At 29.7% G+C, this 20,347-nt stretch overlaps 1 protein-coding gene across 1 annotated transcript in view; it reads right to left on the bottom strand.

The window, feature by feature from the left end:
- LOC143230298 (voltage-gated inwardly rectifying potassium channel KCNH6-like) overlaps nucleotides 1-20,347 on the bottom strand; it is a 188,449-nt gene that overhangs the window by 29,459 nt on the left and 138,643 nt on the right. The window contains exons 10-12 of the mRNA XM_076463564.1: nucleotides 11,685-11,878; nucleotides 9,148-9,226; nucleotides 7,882-8,124 (exon numbers count right to left, since the gene is read on the bottom strand). Of these exons, the coding sequence (XP_076319679.1) occupies nucleotides 7,882-8,124; nucleotides 9,148-9,226; nucleotides 11,685-11,878 (516 nt within the window). The remainder of the gene's footprint in view (nucleotides 1-7,881; nucleotides 8,125-9,147; nucleotides 9,227-11,684; nucleotides 11,879-20,347) is intronic.

Raw genomic sequence — 20,347 nt, 5'->3', positions numbered from 1 at the left:
TGTTGCTAAGCAACATGTCATAAAAGCAATTGTTGGAATGCATTGTTACCAAAACACACTAGCTTTTCTACCTGTTCAATATTGTTACATAAGGAACCACTTTTTTCTATATGGTTTTTCTCTATTTTGCCTCATTAAAAAGACTGCACATACACTCATGCTTGTTTGTCTGTCTGTGATTTCTATTTGTAATATAATATAATAAGCCACTTCTTTCCTATTTGGTTTCTTGAGACCTTGCCTCATTAAAAAGATGCATACATGCATGTGGATAAAGTAAGTAATATACAGGTGTACACCCTCAAGGTCCACTTATAATGGGTGCAAAATTTCAGGTTTCTATGTTATGACAGTCACACACACACACACAGACATATCCACAGATAAATATGTACATGCATATGATTTTTCCTTTTCTTGGTAATACTTGTGATGACAAAAGATGAAATTTATATCAATATAATCACTACATCACTTACAATAAGCCAATAAGGGGAAAATATTTTTTCCCTCACACCAGCATTTAGCCTCTTTATACGTACTTGTAGATGAAATAGAAATGTACAGCTGGTGTAACAAATGTAGCTTTGATAATATTATTGGAGTGTATATATATATACTCCAATAATATTCTATGTTTTGAAAGAAATGTCAAAATAAATAATTTCATATTTGATAAAAGAACTAATTTATGTGATAGAATGCAATATGCATCTTGCTGTTTCAGAAAGGTTAAAACATTTTATGTTTTTTGTATTAACTTGATCCATTTGGTATTTATTTTTGACCTATGTGCTGAACTGGACTATACACTACCATGCACACCAAAGAATGAAAATTATGTACATATTCATGTCAGTATGTGTTTCCAGTAAAAGGAAATGATATTTAACATGTTAGAAAACTAGGTTATGCATTTCTTTATTACATAATTATTCAGCCCTTTACATGTTAGTTAAACAATGACTACTGCAACATATGCACTTCAGACTTAATGACTAATTATATATTTAAGGTAAAGAAAATACCTATTATAACTTTGTCAAATTTAACTAGCTTTTCTGACAATTTGATTTAAAGGTTGATAAACATGAATGTCTAAATTAATAGAATTAAATATAGGTACTTAATCTACTAGTATTATAAAATATATATAAAAAAATACTTTATGAAAGGATTGTAATATTCAAAACTTTTTGAACTCTTGAAACATTAATAATGGAATCAAAACTTAAAGTTCAGATGTGGAAACTGAATTTGCAAACATTCAGACTTTTCTAGGTAATACAAATTCTGTTTTAACATTTCACAAAAGGAAAAGCCCGTATTCCTTTCCCTAAAATAGCAAAGAAATATCACACAATTATACTCAGAGGCTGACAAACACAAGAAACACTGTGCATTTAGCATTTCCATGTTGTTACATTCAACACTGAAATGTTCAGTCATGGTTTTCCACAATATACTTTTCATTGCAAAAAACTGTGTTATAAGACTTTCATGTGCAAAGTGCTCCACTCCTCTCTAATGACTTTCCATAATCCAGTTAATGTGTGAGAAGAATGATTCTCAATTCAAGTTTCAACAGTCCACTTATACAAAATCCAATGGTGCAGAGTCTATCATTTTAACTGGTGTGTCTTTATATGGAATAGTATAAATGCTTGTTTCATTCTCCAACTGTTTGGCCCCCAGTGACTCAGTGATAAGTTCAAGGGTTCATAATGCTAAAAATTGTGTTTTGATACTTGCACTGGGAAGAGCACAAATAGCCAATGTGTAGTGTACTTAACAAAAAACATACTAGCTGCTTGAAAGTATGTGATGACTAAACAAATATATTATAGAAGTAACTCATGAACATGTAACTTATATTACTTTTCCAGATAAAGAATCTTCTTGATTATGTTGGGTACTGTTACCTGGGAAATTTGGAAGATGTTTGCAATTGACCTTTGTGTTTGTGGATTTTCACCTGTTATAAGATACCGTGCTTTACTTACTATAATTGGGTTTGACTTTTTGCAAGTCTCTTTCTGGATGTTCAAAGTTTGTCCATATTTCTTTATTTTCATATGGCATAAATTGCATAAAATATACTTCTAAATCCACAAAATAACCACACATGTGTGACATGAGTGTATGAATATTTTGTGTTGGAAGAGGTTATTATGTATCATCCCAAAAACAATAAGTTTTTGGTGGCATCACACTACCAAAAAATGCAAACAGTGTAAAATGTTGTTCTGATACATGTCTTCCCCACATCTTTATATTATTGAAATTTTCATGTGACTTGCTAATTTGCATAATCAAAATTGTATTGATATAACATACTCAACCTTCTATAAAAATATATATTCCTATAATTTAAACTGTTACATAAAAAAGTTATTAACATATTTAGATAGTTATAAGCTCAAACTTTAGATTTATTTAAACCTTTGAAAAAAATATCCAAAATAAGAAAAAGATGTCAGAAACATAACCAAATACATCAAACAATTCTCAGTCTTAAGTTTCAATAACAAAGCAAATTCTGTGTCTACATCTAATGTGAATATATTTTAATTATTTTTTAACCTTTACTAAAGCATCAAATGTAAATAATGTTTAACAAAATTGTAAATTACAGTTTTCAACAGAAGTGAACACTTCACAAAGCAGAACATTATATCATTCATGTAATATTTAGTTTTGCAATTTCTTTGTGAATTTCACCTTCTATTTGTTCCTTAGTGTCTTATTTCTCTTCATTATGTTATTCTCTCCCTTCTTTTAATCAAATTAAAGAGCCTTATGTCCATTAAATGAATACTGCTAGAATACTTTCAGAATGCTTTTCATCAACATAACAATTTTTAAAGACAACAAGGGAGCTAATGGTTCATCTCAGCTGTCCCATCCTCTAAGCCAAATTAAAATCATTACAAAAAAAAAAATTAAATCCAGTCTTTCTCATTCACGTATCTCTGAAGCTTTATTTGAAACTTACTCAAATTTACTGCCTCCACAACGTCCTAAGACAACCCATTCAACAAGCCAACCACCCTAGTTGAATAAAAAAAAAAAAACTGAAGACAGCTTTTACCTTGCCTAAATCTATATTTGTGTATCCCAATTCTATAATTCTTGCTGTTAAGCATGAAAAATGTTGATGCATCAACATCATCAATTCCTTCTACGATCTTAAACATGTCAATTTGATCCCCTTTAACTCTTTCTTTCAAGCAAAAACAATCTTAAGTATGTAACATTTGACCCGTGACAAACCCCCCATTCCAGGTACCACTTTAGTAACTCTCCTTTGAATTCTTGTCAACAATTTAATGTCTTTTCTAAGATAAAAAGCCCAAAACTGAACACAATACTCCAAATGTAACCAGCCTAACAAGTAAACTATACAACGAAATTCTAACCTTTTTAGCCTTGTATTCAATATTTCTGTTGATGCAATCTAAAACCCTATTTGTCTTGCCACTAGCAAATTCTATTGCATACTGGTTGGATAGCATAAGAGGCTGATTTACCATTACACCAAGATTTTTTACTTCCATGACAATTTATACTAATAATTCAAATTATGATAACTCACATGCATTTTTCATAATTAAAACCCATGTGCTGTTTAATTGCCCAATTCAATAAATAATCCAAATCCTTTTGTAAATAAGTAGCATCCTCTTCACAACCAACAACATCCAAGACCTTGTTATCATCAGCAAATTTAAGTAATTTATTGACTTTTCTTTCATTTATGTTGTTAATGTATATCAAAAAATAAAAATGGTTTTAAAATTGAACCCTCAGGTACATCACTTGCAACACTAATCAAGTTTGACTAAGCTTCATTTATAGCAACCATCTGCTTTTTTTTTTACATAAAGTTATTCTTCTATTTGGTTAACTTATTCCCTACATCTATAGAGATAGCTTTCTTTATAAGCATTTTACAGATTTGTAAAGCAAGATTTTTCTCTTAGTGAAACCATGTTGACTATCTGATAAAATTCTAAACTTTGTTAAATGACTTTGCAAAGCACATTCTATCACACTTTGCAAACCTTATAAATGATGCAAAACTACAGGCCTAAAATTCTGGGGCAGCTTCTCTTACCTTCCTTGAATAGCTAATTTCTAATTTGTTGGTACTTGTCCAATATTCAACGACTTGCAAAAAATTGTGGTAAGTGCTTCATATATTCAAATCCTTAACCTCCTTTAAAACTTTTGGGGAAATATTTGGTGCAAGAGATTTATCATTCTTTAAACTTCCCAATTTTATTTTAACAAGCTCAGAATTTGTGCAGTTGTTTTGTTCAACTTTTGTTTCATCTACCAATTGCTCAAGATGAGGAACACTTCCTAAGTTTTCATAAGTAAAAATTGAAAAAAAGATAGGATTTAATTTCCTAGCCATTTCATAATCATCAAATGCAAGATCACCCCTCAAGGGTTCTATCCCCATCCTAACATTTTGTTTAACCCTAATGTATTTGAGAATAATCTTTACTGTTATTTTTTATATATTTTCAGCCAAATGATTTTTATATATCCTTTGAGATATCATAATTTCCTGTTTGACCAACTTTCTTGATCTTCTATAATCTAGTCAATTTAAATCTCTTAAATTTGTGGTGCTGGTTTTTACTTGCAGCTGCCCTTTTCCTTCTGAATTAATATATTTGTTTTCAATTCGGAATAATTCTTCTTTAACAATTTTCCACATTTGCTCAGTGTCTCCAAATAACTCAGCAGCCCAATTCATAACAAATAATTCTTATTGCATCCCTTCAAAACCACTTTTTTTGAAATTTGGAATCAAAATATTATTATTTGTAATTTCCATAGGCAGCAAAACAAACTTAATACAGCAATGTTCTCCAATTTTCACCCTTTCAATCATTTCTATATTAGAAGTTAACAACAAATCTAAAATAACATTATTTCTTGTAGGTTCCTAGGCCAATTGGTGAAGAAATCCATCTTGAACAGTTTCCAGAAAACTTTTTCCCTCATGGTTTCACTCTAGCATTTCCTAATCAATAGGTCTGACATTAAAATCACCCATAATTATGACTTCAAAATAGATGAAATCTTAATCTCACTGTAAAGTTTCTCAGTAATTTTATCAGTTTTATCTGGTGACCTGTAACAAATTCCTACTAAGAGCTTTTTGCCTTGATATCGACTAACAGATATCCAAATGAATTCAGTCTCCTTCCTATTATGCTTAATATCCTCAACTTTAACAGGATGTAACTCATAGTTTACACTTAAAGCAACTGCTTTTCTCTTTACTATTATGTCCCTCTTCAATGACCTATAACCATCTATTTCAAAGAAGGTAAATGTTTTACAAATATTTTATCATATGATTTACTTGATATTAACTTTTTATCATCCTGATGGCAATTAAACAATTTTAAATAAATGATTAAGCAGGGCAATACCAAGAGTAGTGAGAGTTTTGCACACACAGAGCATTGTTGACCTATTGGGGATACAAGTTTGCATCTTTGAAAAGATGCAAAAGTTGGTGTATTAGATTTTTTTTTTTATGATAGATGCAGAACTTATGTTTTGTACAAGGTACTATCAATATTTGGTAAGACTTTGCTGATAGGAAAAACATTTTACTACAGAACTCTCACCTCAGTGTTTAAAGCTTGGTGCAAGGTACTTAATGGCATTAAATTTCATAATCTTAGTTGACAGTAATATTAACTTCACACAAGTCACATTTAAGACAAAAAAATTGTTGTTCTTTCTGTAGAATGCTTCAGTGTATATCCAAAAGAACTCTCCTTTGAGAAATCCTGCAGCCAATAAAACAGCTTCAGCATGGTTGTAAACTAATCTTAGTATTTCAACTATTAAGTGCAGTAGTTCTGAATGGACCTAGCAAAGTTTTAGTCTGCCCCATATTCAACAATAAAAGTTCATATGCAGTTCTTTTCTTCAAATTTTTCCAACTGAAGATGTAATGATAGTGTACTCATTTTCTGGTTAAAAGCTGGTTTTCTTTACCTTAATGGCAAAAGTTCTTGCAGGAAATGGATAATAATGCAGAAGAAACTAGATCTACATCTAGTTTCTTTTGCATTATTATCTGTTATTGTAAATGTCCTGAAGAAAATGTTACTTTATTCATATCCTACTGAGGTACTATTTCTTGTAAGATTAAGAAAATTATGAAATTGCTGTGTCTAAAAGTTAAGTTAAAATTAGTTTGGGTTAAATGACTTTTTCATCTTTAAAAACAAACAGCATCATCTGAATACCTGTGTAGTGGTTATAAGTTCACATATCAGAGGTGCAACCAAGGACATGTTGCATAAACCAGCAGAAGGTTCTATAGTCTAATAATGTAATACTGTACTACTAAAACCTGAAAGACCTGGAGTATTACCAACCAATATAGGGCTGTAGAATGCAATATAAGCTAGTTAGGCCATAGCATGTATAGCTACAATTTATGTATTAAAATTTGTTTCTTTTCACTCAATACACTACATTGTGTATATGAGATACTTGTAGTTAAAATGGTTCAAAAATCAATCTCATACTATTAAATTTTCATAAATTATTTGAGAAGCATGCCTCCTCCCCCTTGAAATGGCAATGTGAAAATCTCCTGACTACTCAAAAAACTGCTTCCTGTAGCAATGCACTGTATAAATCAATGTGATGTTTTGCCTGTCTAAAGTTTCTCCTGATAATGTCTGTTCCCAAGAATATTTCCACCTTAGATTCCTAGGACTCTTATTATTTAAACAAAGAAAACCAGCTCTTAACCAGATGATGAGTGCAAAATAATTGCAAAATTGTAAAGAAAATAACAGAATATGAATTTTGATCTAAATAAGCAAAATATTGTTCCAATACTTTAAACAACTTCAGAATGTTTTAAACCAAAGTGAAATAACAGAAACTTTAGATGCAACTTAAATATACTCCAGTAAACTGCAATGAAAAAAACAACATACATATATACATATATATTTACATTCAGTAGAGTTTATCTCTTTCAAGGAAACTACTGCTTATTAGTTCAGCCTAAATAAACTTATAAAGTGACTACAACTGAGGATTTATTCATTTTCTAATATAATCAGTTAGTATTTGTCATGCCAATTCATAGAAATAATTGATGAAATTTATAGTGGTCAGGTAGCAGGCTATCAACTATCTCATGAAATTAAGTGACAATAGTCAATTTAATTGTTTTTTTTTTGCCTTGATGTTTATTAAATATTATTTTTAATAGACAAAATATAATTTTTTGTCTAAATAATTACATATCTCAATGATTCTGTAATGGTAAATTTTTTCTTAATAGTTTAATTTGTAAACTACCAATATTACTTTCAATATTTATATTTTTAATATATCATAGAATTATTGTTTATCTTAAATCTCCATTAATGTTTTTCAACATATTGTCCTTTTTTATATTTTCTACTAAACTGAACTGAAATTTAAGAAGCCCGAAACCGGGCACTAGACTTGAGCAGGTTAATTGTCCTGTATACAGTGGAGAGCACTTATATTGTTTAATATGACCCCTTGATATTTTTTTTTATACATAAATGTTCTCTATAAGAGTACAAGTAAAACTACTTCCGTCTTTTTTGGTTATCAATGCAAAATACTGAAATGTATACTTTAAATTTAGTTCATTATACAGCAAACCTTTGAAGTTCAAAGACTAGGATAATGAAGGTTACATAAAGCACAATAATTAGGTTATGAACTAAAACATTTAATAAAGGCAAAATACAAACAAAAATTGATAATAAAGAACTTTTAATAAATATGAATTATAAAAATAATTTTAATTAAAAAAATTATGATATCTTAAAAATATACCATTCTTACTTGTTAATGAATGGATTGTTCCACATTTTTGTAATTTTTTTTCAAAATCTATATTGGCTGGTGTTATATCTTGTCCAGCTTTATCTGGAGAAAGCTCCAGAATTTGTAGTCTACTGTTATTCCAGTCATTTTCATCATCTTCATCACTAAAACCTATCTCATGTTCCACAGAAGGTTGCTTTTGAAGCTTTATTTTCCGACGTGGACGAGGATACTGATATGCCACTGATCGAGGATCCTCAACTATAAACAGAACTAATTTTGAACACCTTAACATCATATTTTTTAAGTAAATTATATTTTTAAAATCATGAAAGTTTAGTGAAAAAAAAACAACAAAGCTGTGATTATGCAAATCAAAAATCAGAATTATTACCATCATTCATATATCATAAAAAATATCAGAGAGCTTCAATAAAATATTGTTTTTAATATCTGTTTAGAAGAAATTGTCCTTCACATTGATTTACTTGATATTACCTTTACTATTATATAAATGATGGTTTTTACCAAAACCTTAATATATTTTTCACTTTTTTTTACAACTGAATATTTTTTTCATAAATTTAATTCCAAATCAGAACAAACTGACTTAATACTGGTATTGATTATAACATTTTAATACTTCACCACTGGATTATTTCACAATACTAAAATGTTTTTATCAAACAATTAAAAAGGCCAGTACGATTCATAAACATAGCTATTTCTACTTTATTTCAACTATACTAAATTAACACCATTTGCATTTGTAATCTGGTTATTAAAATCTTCAGTCAGATCATACTTTAGTCTGTGATACCACAGAAAAGTATCTTGAAACATGGAATTTCAACTTAATGATGGACAATGAAATGTGAAAGTTTTCTTCATAAAAGTATATTTGATCAAATCTAAGATTAAATATAATTATTTAAATGATTATCATTGTATAAAATAACATCTAATCATTGACTAAGACACAGAAAATCAGCAAGTTTGCAAAAATGTTTCAAATCAGAGATCAAATAAAGGAGATTTGCACAATTTTTTCCAACTTTTCTAAATTTTGTAACAGATTTATAAGGGCTTATTTGATTTTTAGATTTCTTTTAGATATCCCTAAATATATCAATGAGTGATATATTGGAAGCTTGAATAGATATTTAAATCTCAGTAATACACAAAATCCATAGTATTTAAAAGCAGTTTTAATTTTCAATCTTTCACATTTGTTTCCAAAAAATAAATTATAATTCAATGCATCAGAGACTTCCTGGTGCCTACCTTCTTCTGTTGAGCTAAGTTGTTGATACATGGCGCACCTTGATCGCAAAATATCTGATTCAACTCCTGGTTGTTCCATCTGGAAATTTAATGAAATATTTTTTATTTAACACAATAAGCAATAGAAATCTTGAGTTTTTCTGAAAGAAATAATCAATCAAGAATGAATTATAGCTTAATATACTGCTTTATTACAAAGCAACTATATGACTTTGTAAAATTGAATCAACTAGAAGTTACAGTTCCTTCTGCTCCAATGTTAACTGATGTTTGTCAAAATTCCAACATTGTTTCAATTAAGTTTTTCCTATTTAAATACTTTCACATTATTTAAGTATTAAGTTTCTAGTGGATTCTTTATAAATTACTAGCCAGATGATTTGCAGACTCTTCAAAAAATAAATGTGACAGTTTATTACAAAAAAAAAGAGAAACTATTCAATAATTCCTCATGCCAATGAAATTATGGACTGAAGTTTAACTTGTGAACTTTAAAAACAAGTAAATTATACAATATAATAGTAAATCTAATTATTTCATATTGTAACTTTTTAACAGTTCTTTAATAGATTGCTTAGGGAGAATATTCATGATGTGTATACTGGAATGGATAACAAATGCCTGTTGTAGAAAATATCGAAGTATAGAGGTCAGTGTTTCCAAAGTCTTCATCTTTCAAAACATCGTCAACACGTTTTGAAGTAAATTTCTAGGCAAACTTTCTGATTTTTAAACTTTCTCTCATTAAAATCCAAAAAAGTTCTAAAACATTAAACAAACTAAGTCTTCCTTTGTTATATTTCTAGGTTTACTAGTATTTTCCAATAACTTCTATACTATAAAATGATAGTATACTTAAATTTAATAAAAATATACCACAACACAAATTTCTTTTAACCAATGTTGCCACATGGACTTGCTTTATTTGTTTAACTGAGTACCACTTCATAATTTATGTATACAATGAGCTAAAGGACCAGGTCAGAGACCACTAAAGTTCAAGAACATCCACTGTAATTTTGAACTGTGTAACTTTTTATGTATGGGCTGGATTCTTTATAGTCTATGTCTTGTTAGCAGTCAGTTTCAACTATAAACAAGCAACACACAATCCACTTGTTTTAAAACTAATATAATAAATAAGTAAAATGTATATACAAATATTTGTTACACTGTTGGCTATAAAACAGTATCCAGATTTTTAAATAATCACCTCTTTTCACCGAAGTCCACATGGGAGCTGGTTCAATTATTTTAGAAAACAATTTAAAAGATGAATTCTTCTTCTCTACTCTATTATTACAATACTATGTGAGATAACTTTAAAAATTATCACCATATACTCCTTATGGCCTAATTCACAATCATACAGCCTAAATCTATTTTTCAAACTACATTTTTTTAGCATATATTTATACCTTGACAGAAGTATACTATATTGCACGCAATACTAGATATTATGATGCAATAATACTTGATTAAAACAATGACAAAAACTAAGAAAGTCCTAGTGGTGTGATTAAATAATATAACAATCACAAATTAATAACCACTGATTACCCAACATATGATTTGTAAACATCTCCTGTGATAAACTCTTGCTTCTAAAATTAACTAAATGTAACACCCATGCTACATAAACTTTATGAATTATAATTCTCTCATTAAACTTAAACTGTCATGTGTATCTAACAACTGCAGATAAAATTGAAAGCAACCAGTCAGCAGCAACTAAGATAGTTACTCTTAGCCAAATAGTGGAATGTACTGTGACTATTATAATATATATAAATTGAAAGTGCAAATTATGTTTGATAGCATATTTCTTGAGCTTCAGAACCTTGGATTCAATCCCTTGTCTGATAAACTAATCAATAGGCTATGTTCAGACCTAAACAAGTATTTGCAAAGGTGTTTAATGAATATGTGAATATTTGCAATAATATCTTTAAAAATAATATCACAAACGACTTGCTCATTTATAATATTCACATACCACCCTGTGATGATGAGAAAACCCACTTGTAGAGAAAAATATATATTTAAATACGGCTGGTATGGGTAGAGAAGGCACTAATAGAGGAGTGAACATTTTGACATTCTTCGGTCATCGTCAGGTTCACAAAGAAAGAAAGGGTTAATGATCAGTAGCTGACCACATGTTTGAAGGTAGTTGTGTAATTGAGTGTAGGAATGTAGAGGGCGTGCTTAGATGTTGGATACCCTTTCTTTCTTTGTGAATCTGATGATGACCGAAGAAAGTTGAAATGTTGTTCACTCCTCTATTAGTGCCTTCTCTACCCATACTAGCTGACTTTTAAATATATAATTCATATACCACTGTTAGTATACAGTGGAACTGTTACAGCAGTGCATGAATAAGAACCCACATTTAGTGTTTTAAGATGCATATCATGCACAATTACTGAATGTAATTCATTTAAATAAAAATTTACTGGATTTAAGATATATGTCATATTTGATCATTATTTTAAGATTTATGATAGATAAATATACAGAGAAAAATGACTACTTACATCTCTCAAATTAAAGGTTATTTCTAGATTGTTGGAGAAACTGTCATAAAATTCTGGAAACATCTGTAGAACATCTAATAAATCATCTCGCATAATCTTATGAAGATCACAATATGTCAAGGCACGTACATTGCAACTTGACTTGCCAACAGTTGAATAAGCACATGGATTCTCTCCAAAAATATCATCTTTTCCTGCAGATTAAAATGGAACCAAAAAAGAAAATATTTATGAAATAATGATGTATTTTTATAATTACATTTCAATGGTCCCTGTACAAGATCCACCTTTGTTTAAAATGGGCAATAAGAACGAGTAAAAAGTACTTTAATAAATAAATAAATTAAATGTGTTTATGCAAATTTTGTAATTTTCATACTTTTTTTTAAACTAGCTTTTCACCCTTGTAGAAATCATTATCAACCTTTGTTAACACTGATGGAATAAGTACATACAATGGAAAACATTGATGGAATATGTATATACAATAGGAAACAATAATGAACGTGTCTAAAAAGAACATTGCAAAGTAATGCTATTGTAACATTTGAAACAAAAATAGATAAAAATTGAAATTTATTATATCTGTTATTTATTATAATTATAGTTGCATCACAGTGATAACCTTAAAATTATACCATAATAAATGAAAACAAATCAATTTCTCTTTCCTCTATATTGTAGGTAAAAAATAACTTGTAATCAAAATTTGTGCTTTCAGTTGCTCAAAACGTATTTGATATAATGGTAATAAAATTAAAAGAGATTTTTAACATACGTGTACCCATACACTTAAAAAAGAAAAATGTCATTCAAATCAGATTTCATATCTAAATCATGGTAAAGAGCTTCATTAATTTAGAATATATATAAGTGGTTTTCCTTGTGGATTAGCTACAACATTTATGCTGTTGGAAGTGTTTTTACATTATAAACTATGTTTTGATACTTCAGAAAGTCAGGCCTGTACTGAAGACATTCTTGTGTGCTCCTTAAACTGCATACATACTGGACATTGCTTTCTATAGATTGTTTTGTACACTATTATTTTAATGTATTAGTACAATTCATGTTTTAAAATTCATGAAGGAAGATTGTAACACTAAAGTTGACTTCTTTCAATTGTGCTGTGTCATGATACATATGGTAGTTTGCACAGTAAATATAAATAAGGATGGGGTTCAACACAAACACTTTGTTCTTCAGATAGTGACTTTTGATTTATAGATTTTTTAATGGATTCAAGCTTTTGATTCTAAACATATATTTCAGCATGTTAAATTCATTTCAAGATGATCTTGACTGCTTATACATCAGTTTTTGTTATGAGACATTTCTAAGTCTGTGACCTTAACTACTGGTGGACAGAATATGGCATCCAGATACTTCTATACACAGATTTTTTGGTAAATTGTAATTGTCCTCTAATGTCATATTCTTGATTAATCGAAACTGCTTATCACTTTTTTACAAGGATCCTACAAATTATAATTTATATGGAAACATTAATGATCAACTTCTCCAACTAAATACAGCAGATGGATTAATATACAAAACTTAATCCTGTCTCTGAAACTCATATCTTAAAGAGTTCTGTAATACACACTCTTAAAAATAAGTAAGTAACTGTTCAGCCTATTAATCTTTCACTTGCACATCAACTTGCAACATTGCAAAACACTTAACTAAAATTCTATAACCTATAAGTAAGATAACTACTTCAATTATAAAGAAATCTGAACATTTTGTTGAAATAATTATCAACACTGAAGCATTAGCCATTTCAGAGAACAAAGGAATAAAGGTAGCTTACAGCAAGATAAACTCTATGGTTTACCCAAACACGTTTTATGAAACCTGTATACATACAGAATAAATTCAAAATAAATACCATAATATTACAAGATAGAAGTGCATGGTATACTCATATAGATTTGCTCTCAAGACAACAATTAACTTTAATTTTAAAATAAATAAACTTTAAATTTTTACTGGTCAAGAAATGTTTTAATCTTTTTTCTTTCCCCTGAAAACACTTGCATGCCATACAGTTGACATAACCTTTAAACAAAGAAAATACAAAGTAAAAAAAAAAATCTTAACATAGAAATATTACAATTTTAAAACTCTTTAACAAGGGTATAATGCACACACATGCTAACATAGAAGATTTAATGATAAAAAAGCAACAACTTATACTTTTTAATATAGACTACAACATTACATATAAATATTAATTATGACAACCACAAACAAACTGAAATTTTGCAGAAACTCAGTAAACCCTTTACAGAATTAGAGTAACAACAAATATGCTCTTTATAAATTTAGACAGGAAGCACCCCTTTAAAGAGCTAAAACATCATACTAAATTAGATTAAAATATCCCTTAGAAAAATAAAAGCATATATACATTACTATATATATACATATATATATTACTAACCACAAGCATGAATTAAAATACAACATTTTATCAAACTCTTTTTTTGCAAATTACAAAAAAAGATTTATATAGTAACAAACCCTCAAATAACAATAAATCTACATAACTATAACACAAAAACAAGAATAAACTCTTTAATAGACATTCCAAACTTACAAGACACAATTTGTTTTAAATGACACAAGAATCCTGAAGATGAAAAGGAATATTATCATTATTCAACAATTTACATCTACACATAATCACACAATGATAATTATTAGATTGCAAATAAGGAATGGTAATGTCTTCTATGTGATTCTCTTGAGCCTAGTCATAGTCATCCAATGAAGAAAGATAAAGCTTGGTTGGCAGCTTTTGCTTTAAATGAGTTACCTCAATCGATACTGGAGGAGCTGATACCACAAATTGATGTCTAAATCTCAATGCTGAAAGATAAGACCAAAAGTGATATTTGAGAGAACATGCATATTGCTGACTTCAGGCCATGAGAGGTCCCTTTTTGCTCACTTTTTTGTCATTAATAGTTAACCTCATAGTTGCTGGAAACCTGGAGTACATCACTCCTTGATCAAAATGTAGCTCTCCATTGTGTTTGATATACAAGACTCTTTACCATAAACATTATTATTTAATTTATTAGATTTAGATTATTCAATATTTAATGGTTATTCACTTTTCATAACAAGAGAGTTACAAGTAATTATTTTAAAGAAAATAGTTATAACAAGTTTGTTACATAACTCTGTAAGAGTTGTACAGTGTATGTGTGGTTCAGTTGTTGAGGTAAGTTACTTGAATCTTCAGTTTTTCTTGTTACCTTAACAGACTATTATTTGAGGCTTCAGTAAACAATGTATAAGCAATGAAGCAAGTGCAAGTGAAATTAAGTCAAGTAAAGTTCAGTCAGAAAAAAGTTAGAAAATGTAAAGTTAACTAGAATGTGAGTGAATAGCTTTAAAATAAGTTTTACAGTTTAACAGATATAAAGAAATAACATGTCTTGTTAAAAAAGTGTTCTTGAGTAATTGAACACATTTGTGTGGGCTTTGGAAAAAAGGAGACAATTATTTAAAGTTCTGGATGCAACTATGGTAACCCACAAGTTAACATAAGTGATTTTATCACAGATTTACAGAAAGAAACAGACTAGAGGAAAATAATTCTTTTCAGTTTTATTCTAAAGTAATTGATTCAACTTGGGCAGACTTTTGACAAGAAAAGAGAATTATTTATATTTTTAGTGTAAAGAATTTTTGTACATACATTTGACTTGCTTTGAATATATATTTTTAAAACAAGTAGATTGTATGGTATCTGTTTATTGTTTGAATTTATCACCAACAAGTCACAGACACCTACTGCAGAAGAACTCCTAGCCCACTCATACAAAAAACTCTGACACATTACACCTATGGAAAGTTGGTGGATTTAGTATACAACAAAATAGAAAACCATTGGCTAACTGGAGAACAGATTATCAGAAGTAACAAAAATTTGACTTTACACAGAAAATATCTTGTTTTGAAAAGGAAACAAATTCCAACTGATCATAAAGTCAGCTACTAAATTAAAAGGGGTTCTAACCATCTGGTTACGATTATTACTTTGCTTTAACTTCCTTAACTACTGTAATTCAAAAGCTGAATAAAAAAGGTTACCTTGGTCGAGCAACATTTTTATGAAGTTTGAATGTGATCATGCTCTAATCTTCCACAGAACATGTATCCCTAGTGTCCAGGACCTGACTCAGTCCACAACCCTCATTGAGTACACTTTGTCAATATCCAGAGGTAAACAATAACAGCCCATGAGCCAAATTTCATCTGCCAGTTCATTTGGTACAGCCAGTGACACAAAATTATAGTTTGCAGAGTTGAAAGTTTTTAATTCAATAAAAGTATTTTTTTCTGTTATTAAATTTAAGAGTTTCTTCATCACAATTTAATATAAATTTTATCTAGGCTTTAGAATTAGTAGAAAATACAATGAGCTCACAACATTTTTAGAAAAGAAATATTATATGGCCCACCAAGTATCAATATAACATCCCAAACTGGCCCTGACAAATACTGAACAGTGCACCCCCATCAATATCCTCTTTAAGCTCTGCTGTTCTGTCTGTGACACTTGACAGCAAGTTTACTTTAAAAGCAAATCCCACACATACATGCTGACTCAGATTAGGTAATCTACCCTTTAGGTTCACTGTTAGGATACTTTCATTGTCTTTTCTTAAGGATGTTTTAGATACAACTGTAGTACTAGTGAGAGTGTGATTTACAAAGTTTCTCTACATAAGTGTTATTCACTCCCCTATGCTTACAACGTGCACTTTCATGCATTTCAAACTGTTCCTTGTACTAAAACAATACAAATAAAATATTTAAAAAACTGTATGCTTTTCTAAATATTTCATATTGTATGATTAAAATTTTTATCATGCTTAAATAAAACACTAGGTACACCAAATTTATTTTTGTTTGTAAATTTCACATACTATGGAAACTTTCAACAACTCAAACATTTTTATTCAATGCAATCAAAATATTTTGCATTATTTTTAGAAAAAAAACAGGTAAAATTGTGTTTCTCTCAGACATGGTGTGAACCTCACCATTACTTTTATCTTTCTATAAAAATTCACTATTGGCCAAATACTACAATGTCAAAATGAAAACCTTCTGCACCAGTATTAATACAAATATGTACACTGTATCTTTGTATAACACAATATAAGTCTATAATAACAGTTAATTTTACATCATACAGTGTCAACATCCATATTAAATCCTTTGTTTTTATTTACAACTATTATACAACACTCATGAATGATTGATGTAATAATTCTTATTCAGATGTGTACATAGTTATACACATTTATCTCCATTACACAAGTTAATAACTTTCAAGAGACTGCTTCTCTAGTTATAACTCAAATTATTTTATAATTGTCTTGGTTGCTTTCCAAAAACTATTGTTGATAGCTATTATTTAGTAAAATACTGCCATCTGTGAATCATCAAACTTGTACATTATTTTCATTTCAAGCATCAAGAAAGAAATAATCACTTACTGAATTCAACTAAACTATGATTCCCTCACTGCATGTGAAACTATACACCTTTTAAGTGTACTGGTAAAAAAAGAGTGAGTGATGATTATGCATTAATTCAGGTGACCAGTTCTTGTGTTTCATATCAAAGAAACAACTTGGTAGTTTGGAAAGCAATGACCACAAAACTGTTTAAACTATGTTTGCAGAATCCTAGCTCTCATCCTCAGTTGAACAAAATGTTGATGTACCAGGTATTACATCTACTGGGACCAGCCATCTTAAGCAATGTTAATTTAGCAGTTATAATCCCATATTCCACTGAGTTCTCTTACTGAAATTCCACCTAGTAGCTTGAAAGTAGAGTCTTTTTGGTAATGTTAATCTTATTATCAACACACTGTCCTCGCTACTGATAGTCAAGTGGTAAACATACATTGAAGAGCACATGCTGTATCTTACAGTATCACATAGAACAGAATGTAAGATTTTCAAGACCCTTTCAACTGAATTTTCAAACTTCTATCTTTCATTTGTAGTTGTAAAAACTAGAGATAAACTAGGTATTATACATACTAGCATCAATTAGAAATCACACAATATATTGCATAGATTGTATGACGAACATTGCTTGATAACTTACAAGCAAAGGATCACCACTTCCCTTCAATCATTGGATGTTCAACCTAACTGTCTTAGCTGCTGGTGATCATGTTTAATCTCAGCTATGTCAATTAGGAAGACATAAGCAGCAGCTTACTAAACAGTTAAACAGCTACTCTTCCTTACTCAAATACTTAATTAAATAAAGCACTAAACTATACAAATGCAGTGTCAGGTATTGTAATGCCTATCCATGAATTTGTTAATTCCATACTGTGATCTTCTGAAATGATTAGGAAATTGTTTCATACCCTTCTAGGCTCTGTTCCTAAACTATAGGAGAGAAATCTGCTTACCCTTAGTCACAGGTACCACGAGGATATCATAAGCTTCTCATGCAGAATGTGAGCTAACACCACGTTGAGATATCCTAATTCTACAGTGTGATAGGGGCTCTTAGGGACCCTGATTTATTGTGGTAAAACAATTAAGTGTATTAGACAGCTTTTTCATCAGTCCTGCTTGGTCCTCAGCTCCGCTGTGGGTCATAACCACAACAACAGTATACTGGCTCGTGGAGGCTCACCAACACCCCATGGTTCCATCACTTCATCATTTCGCTGATGAGATAGCTTTAGTTGGCAGATAATATCCATCAATGATGCTTCAAATCTCTCTTAAATGTTCTGAGGTGGCCTTGAATTACTTGAATTGAACTACTCTTGCTGGTGTAAAGGTGGGAGTTCTATACAGATCGCCCCATCTACTTTCAGGTTCATCAACCAACACACTACTGCAACAATTCCCAGTTTGTGTTTCTATCACACTGACACTGATCATGTGTCCTAGGTGCACCAGATTCTGGTATTTCTCTCTGAGTCTGTAGCAGCAAGAAGAAAAAGCATTGGCAAAAGTTCTATATTCAGAAGTGAACATTTTATAGACCTGACAACTCTTACGAACATCCACTTTCCTTTGGTGATCTCTCTCTCACTTGTTCATAAATTCTTTTGAGTTGGAAAAATGTCATTTCCTCAAACACAAAGTCTTCATCAAATTTTAACACAAGAGTTAAATTAAAGGATAGTATACACTTAAGCAGATATAGCAAGCTCTGCAATAATGATATCCTGTGGTTGTGACACAAACATTTGTACTGCCTATTCACTCCATGATATATTTGATAGGTCCACAACACAATAGCAGATTCATTCCAGATATCAATTATGGAGTAATAATGAATCTCTTACTGATTGAGTCAATGTAAAATGAAGTAACAATACTAGACAAACAAAGTATAATACAAAATGAATAATCTTTATCAGATACAAAACACAAACACAGTATGTGTACTTGCTCTCATTTTGTTATTTACATGGGGCAGTCACCTTTACTGGATCATTAGAACATACTGAACACCAAATTCAAAACTAGATTAACTTAATGACATCCTAGACTGGTCTGATCAAGTGTAATATTTCTTAGGTAGTAACAGATATTATCTATTACAGAAGCAACATAGGAACAAAATAAATTTAATGCAACTTGTACTTATATAAAACAAAATATAGACTCAAATATTATAATATAATTAAAAGATAGAAACACATGTTATATTCCAAGATCACATCATTAAGTTTCTAACAAGCACATTTATAGCTGCTCTATGCAATTACTGCAAAAATCAATTCCCTGATAATAACAAAGAGCTGAAAACTAAAATATTTACAAAGTTCAAAATCAACCACTGACTTCAGAATCAGTAAGCTAGCTTACAGAAAGAAACTACTTAGATTATAGAAAAGTTGTTAATCAGTAAACAAAGACCAATGAGAAATAAGTGAGCAATGGCAACATCCCTATACTGAAATGGTAGATCTATTTGCTGGGTGAAAATACTTTCATACTGGTATCAGGATGTCTATGTAAATGCCATGATATTCAGATATGAATATATAAACATAAATAAACAAGTAATTTAAAAAAAAAAATTTGAATACTGGAGTTGAATAAAAAAAATTACTTTTTCTAGGACTAATTACAAAAATTAATAAAAATATAATCACATCAGGACCAAATGTAACTAACTTGTCTACATTACATTCCTCACTGATCAGTAGTGGAAACAAATATATAAACTAAGCTTAATTTAGATGAAGAAATATTTTATTAAACTAAAAAGTTTATAATCTGCTTAGTAAACAAAAGGTAGTATTTTTTTATTCCAGCAGAATCAGTTTGGTACTAACAGAAGAAGAAATGACATATCTAATTGGTTTTAAAATATCAAATCCAAAACAAATAAGAATAATGATTAAAGTAAAAGTTTGTAAAAAAAACATTCATGAATTTCAGTGTGATCACTTCAGGAAAATTATCATTTGATAGTGTTCAACAACATAATTAGTTCATGCTCTAATTTACAGGTTGCAAAAAATATTTATCATAATATAAAACACAGAAATTCAAACTCCTTTATTAAAAAACAAGATACTATATTTCCTAAATTTATCAAAACCTGCAGAAACTTTGGTATTCTTCATGTCTTGAATTGTACTT

The sequence above is a fragment of the Tachypleus tridentatus genome, chromosome 10 (genome assembly GCF_004210375.1).
Source record: "Tachypleus tridentatus isolate NWPU-2018 chromosome 10, ASM421037v1, whole genome shotgun sequence".
NCBI lineage: Eukaryota > Metazoa > Arthropoda > Merostomata > Xiphosura > Limulidae > Tachypleus > Tachypleus tridentatus.
This window is presented reverse-complemented; position numbering and strand designations above follow the sequence as displayed.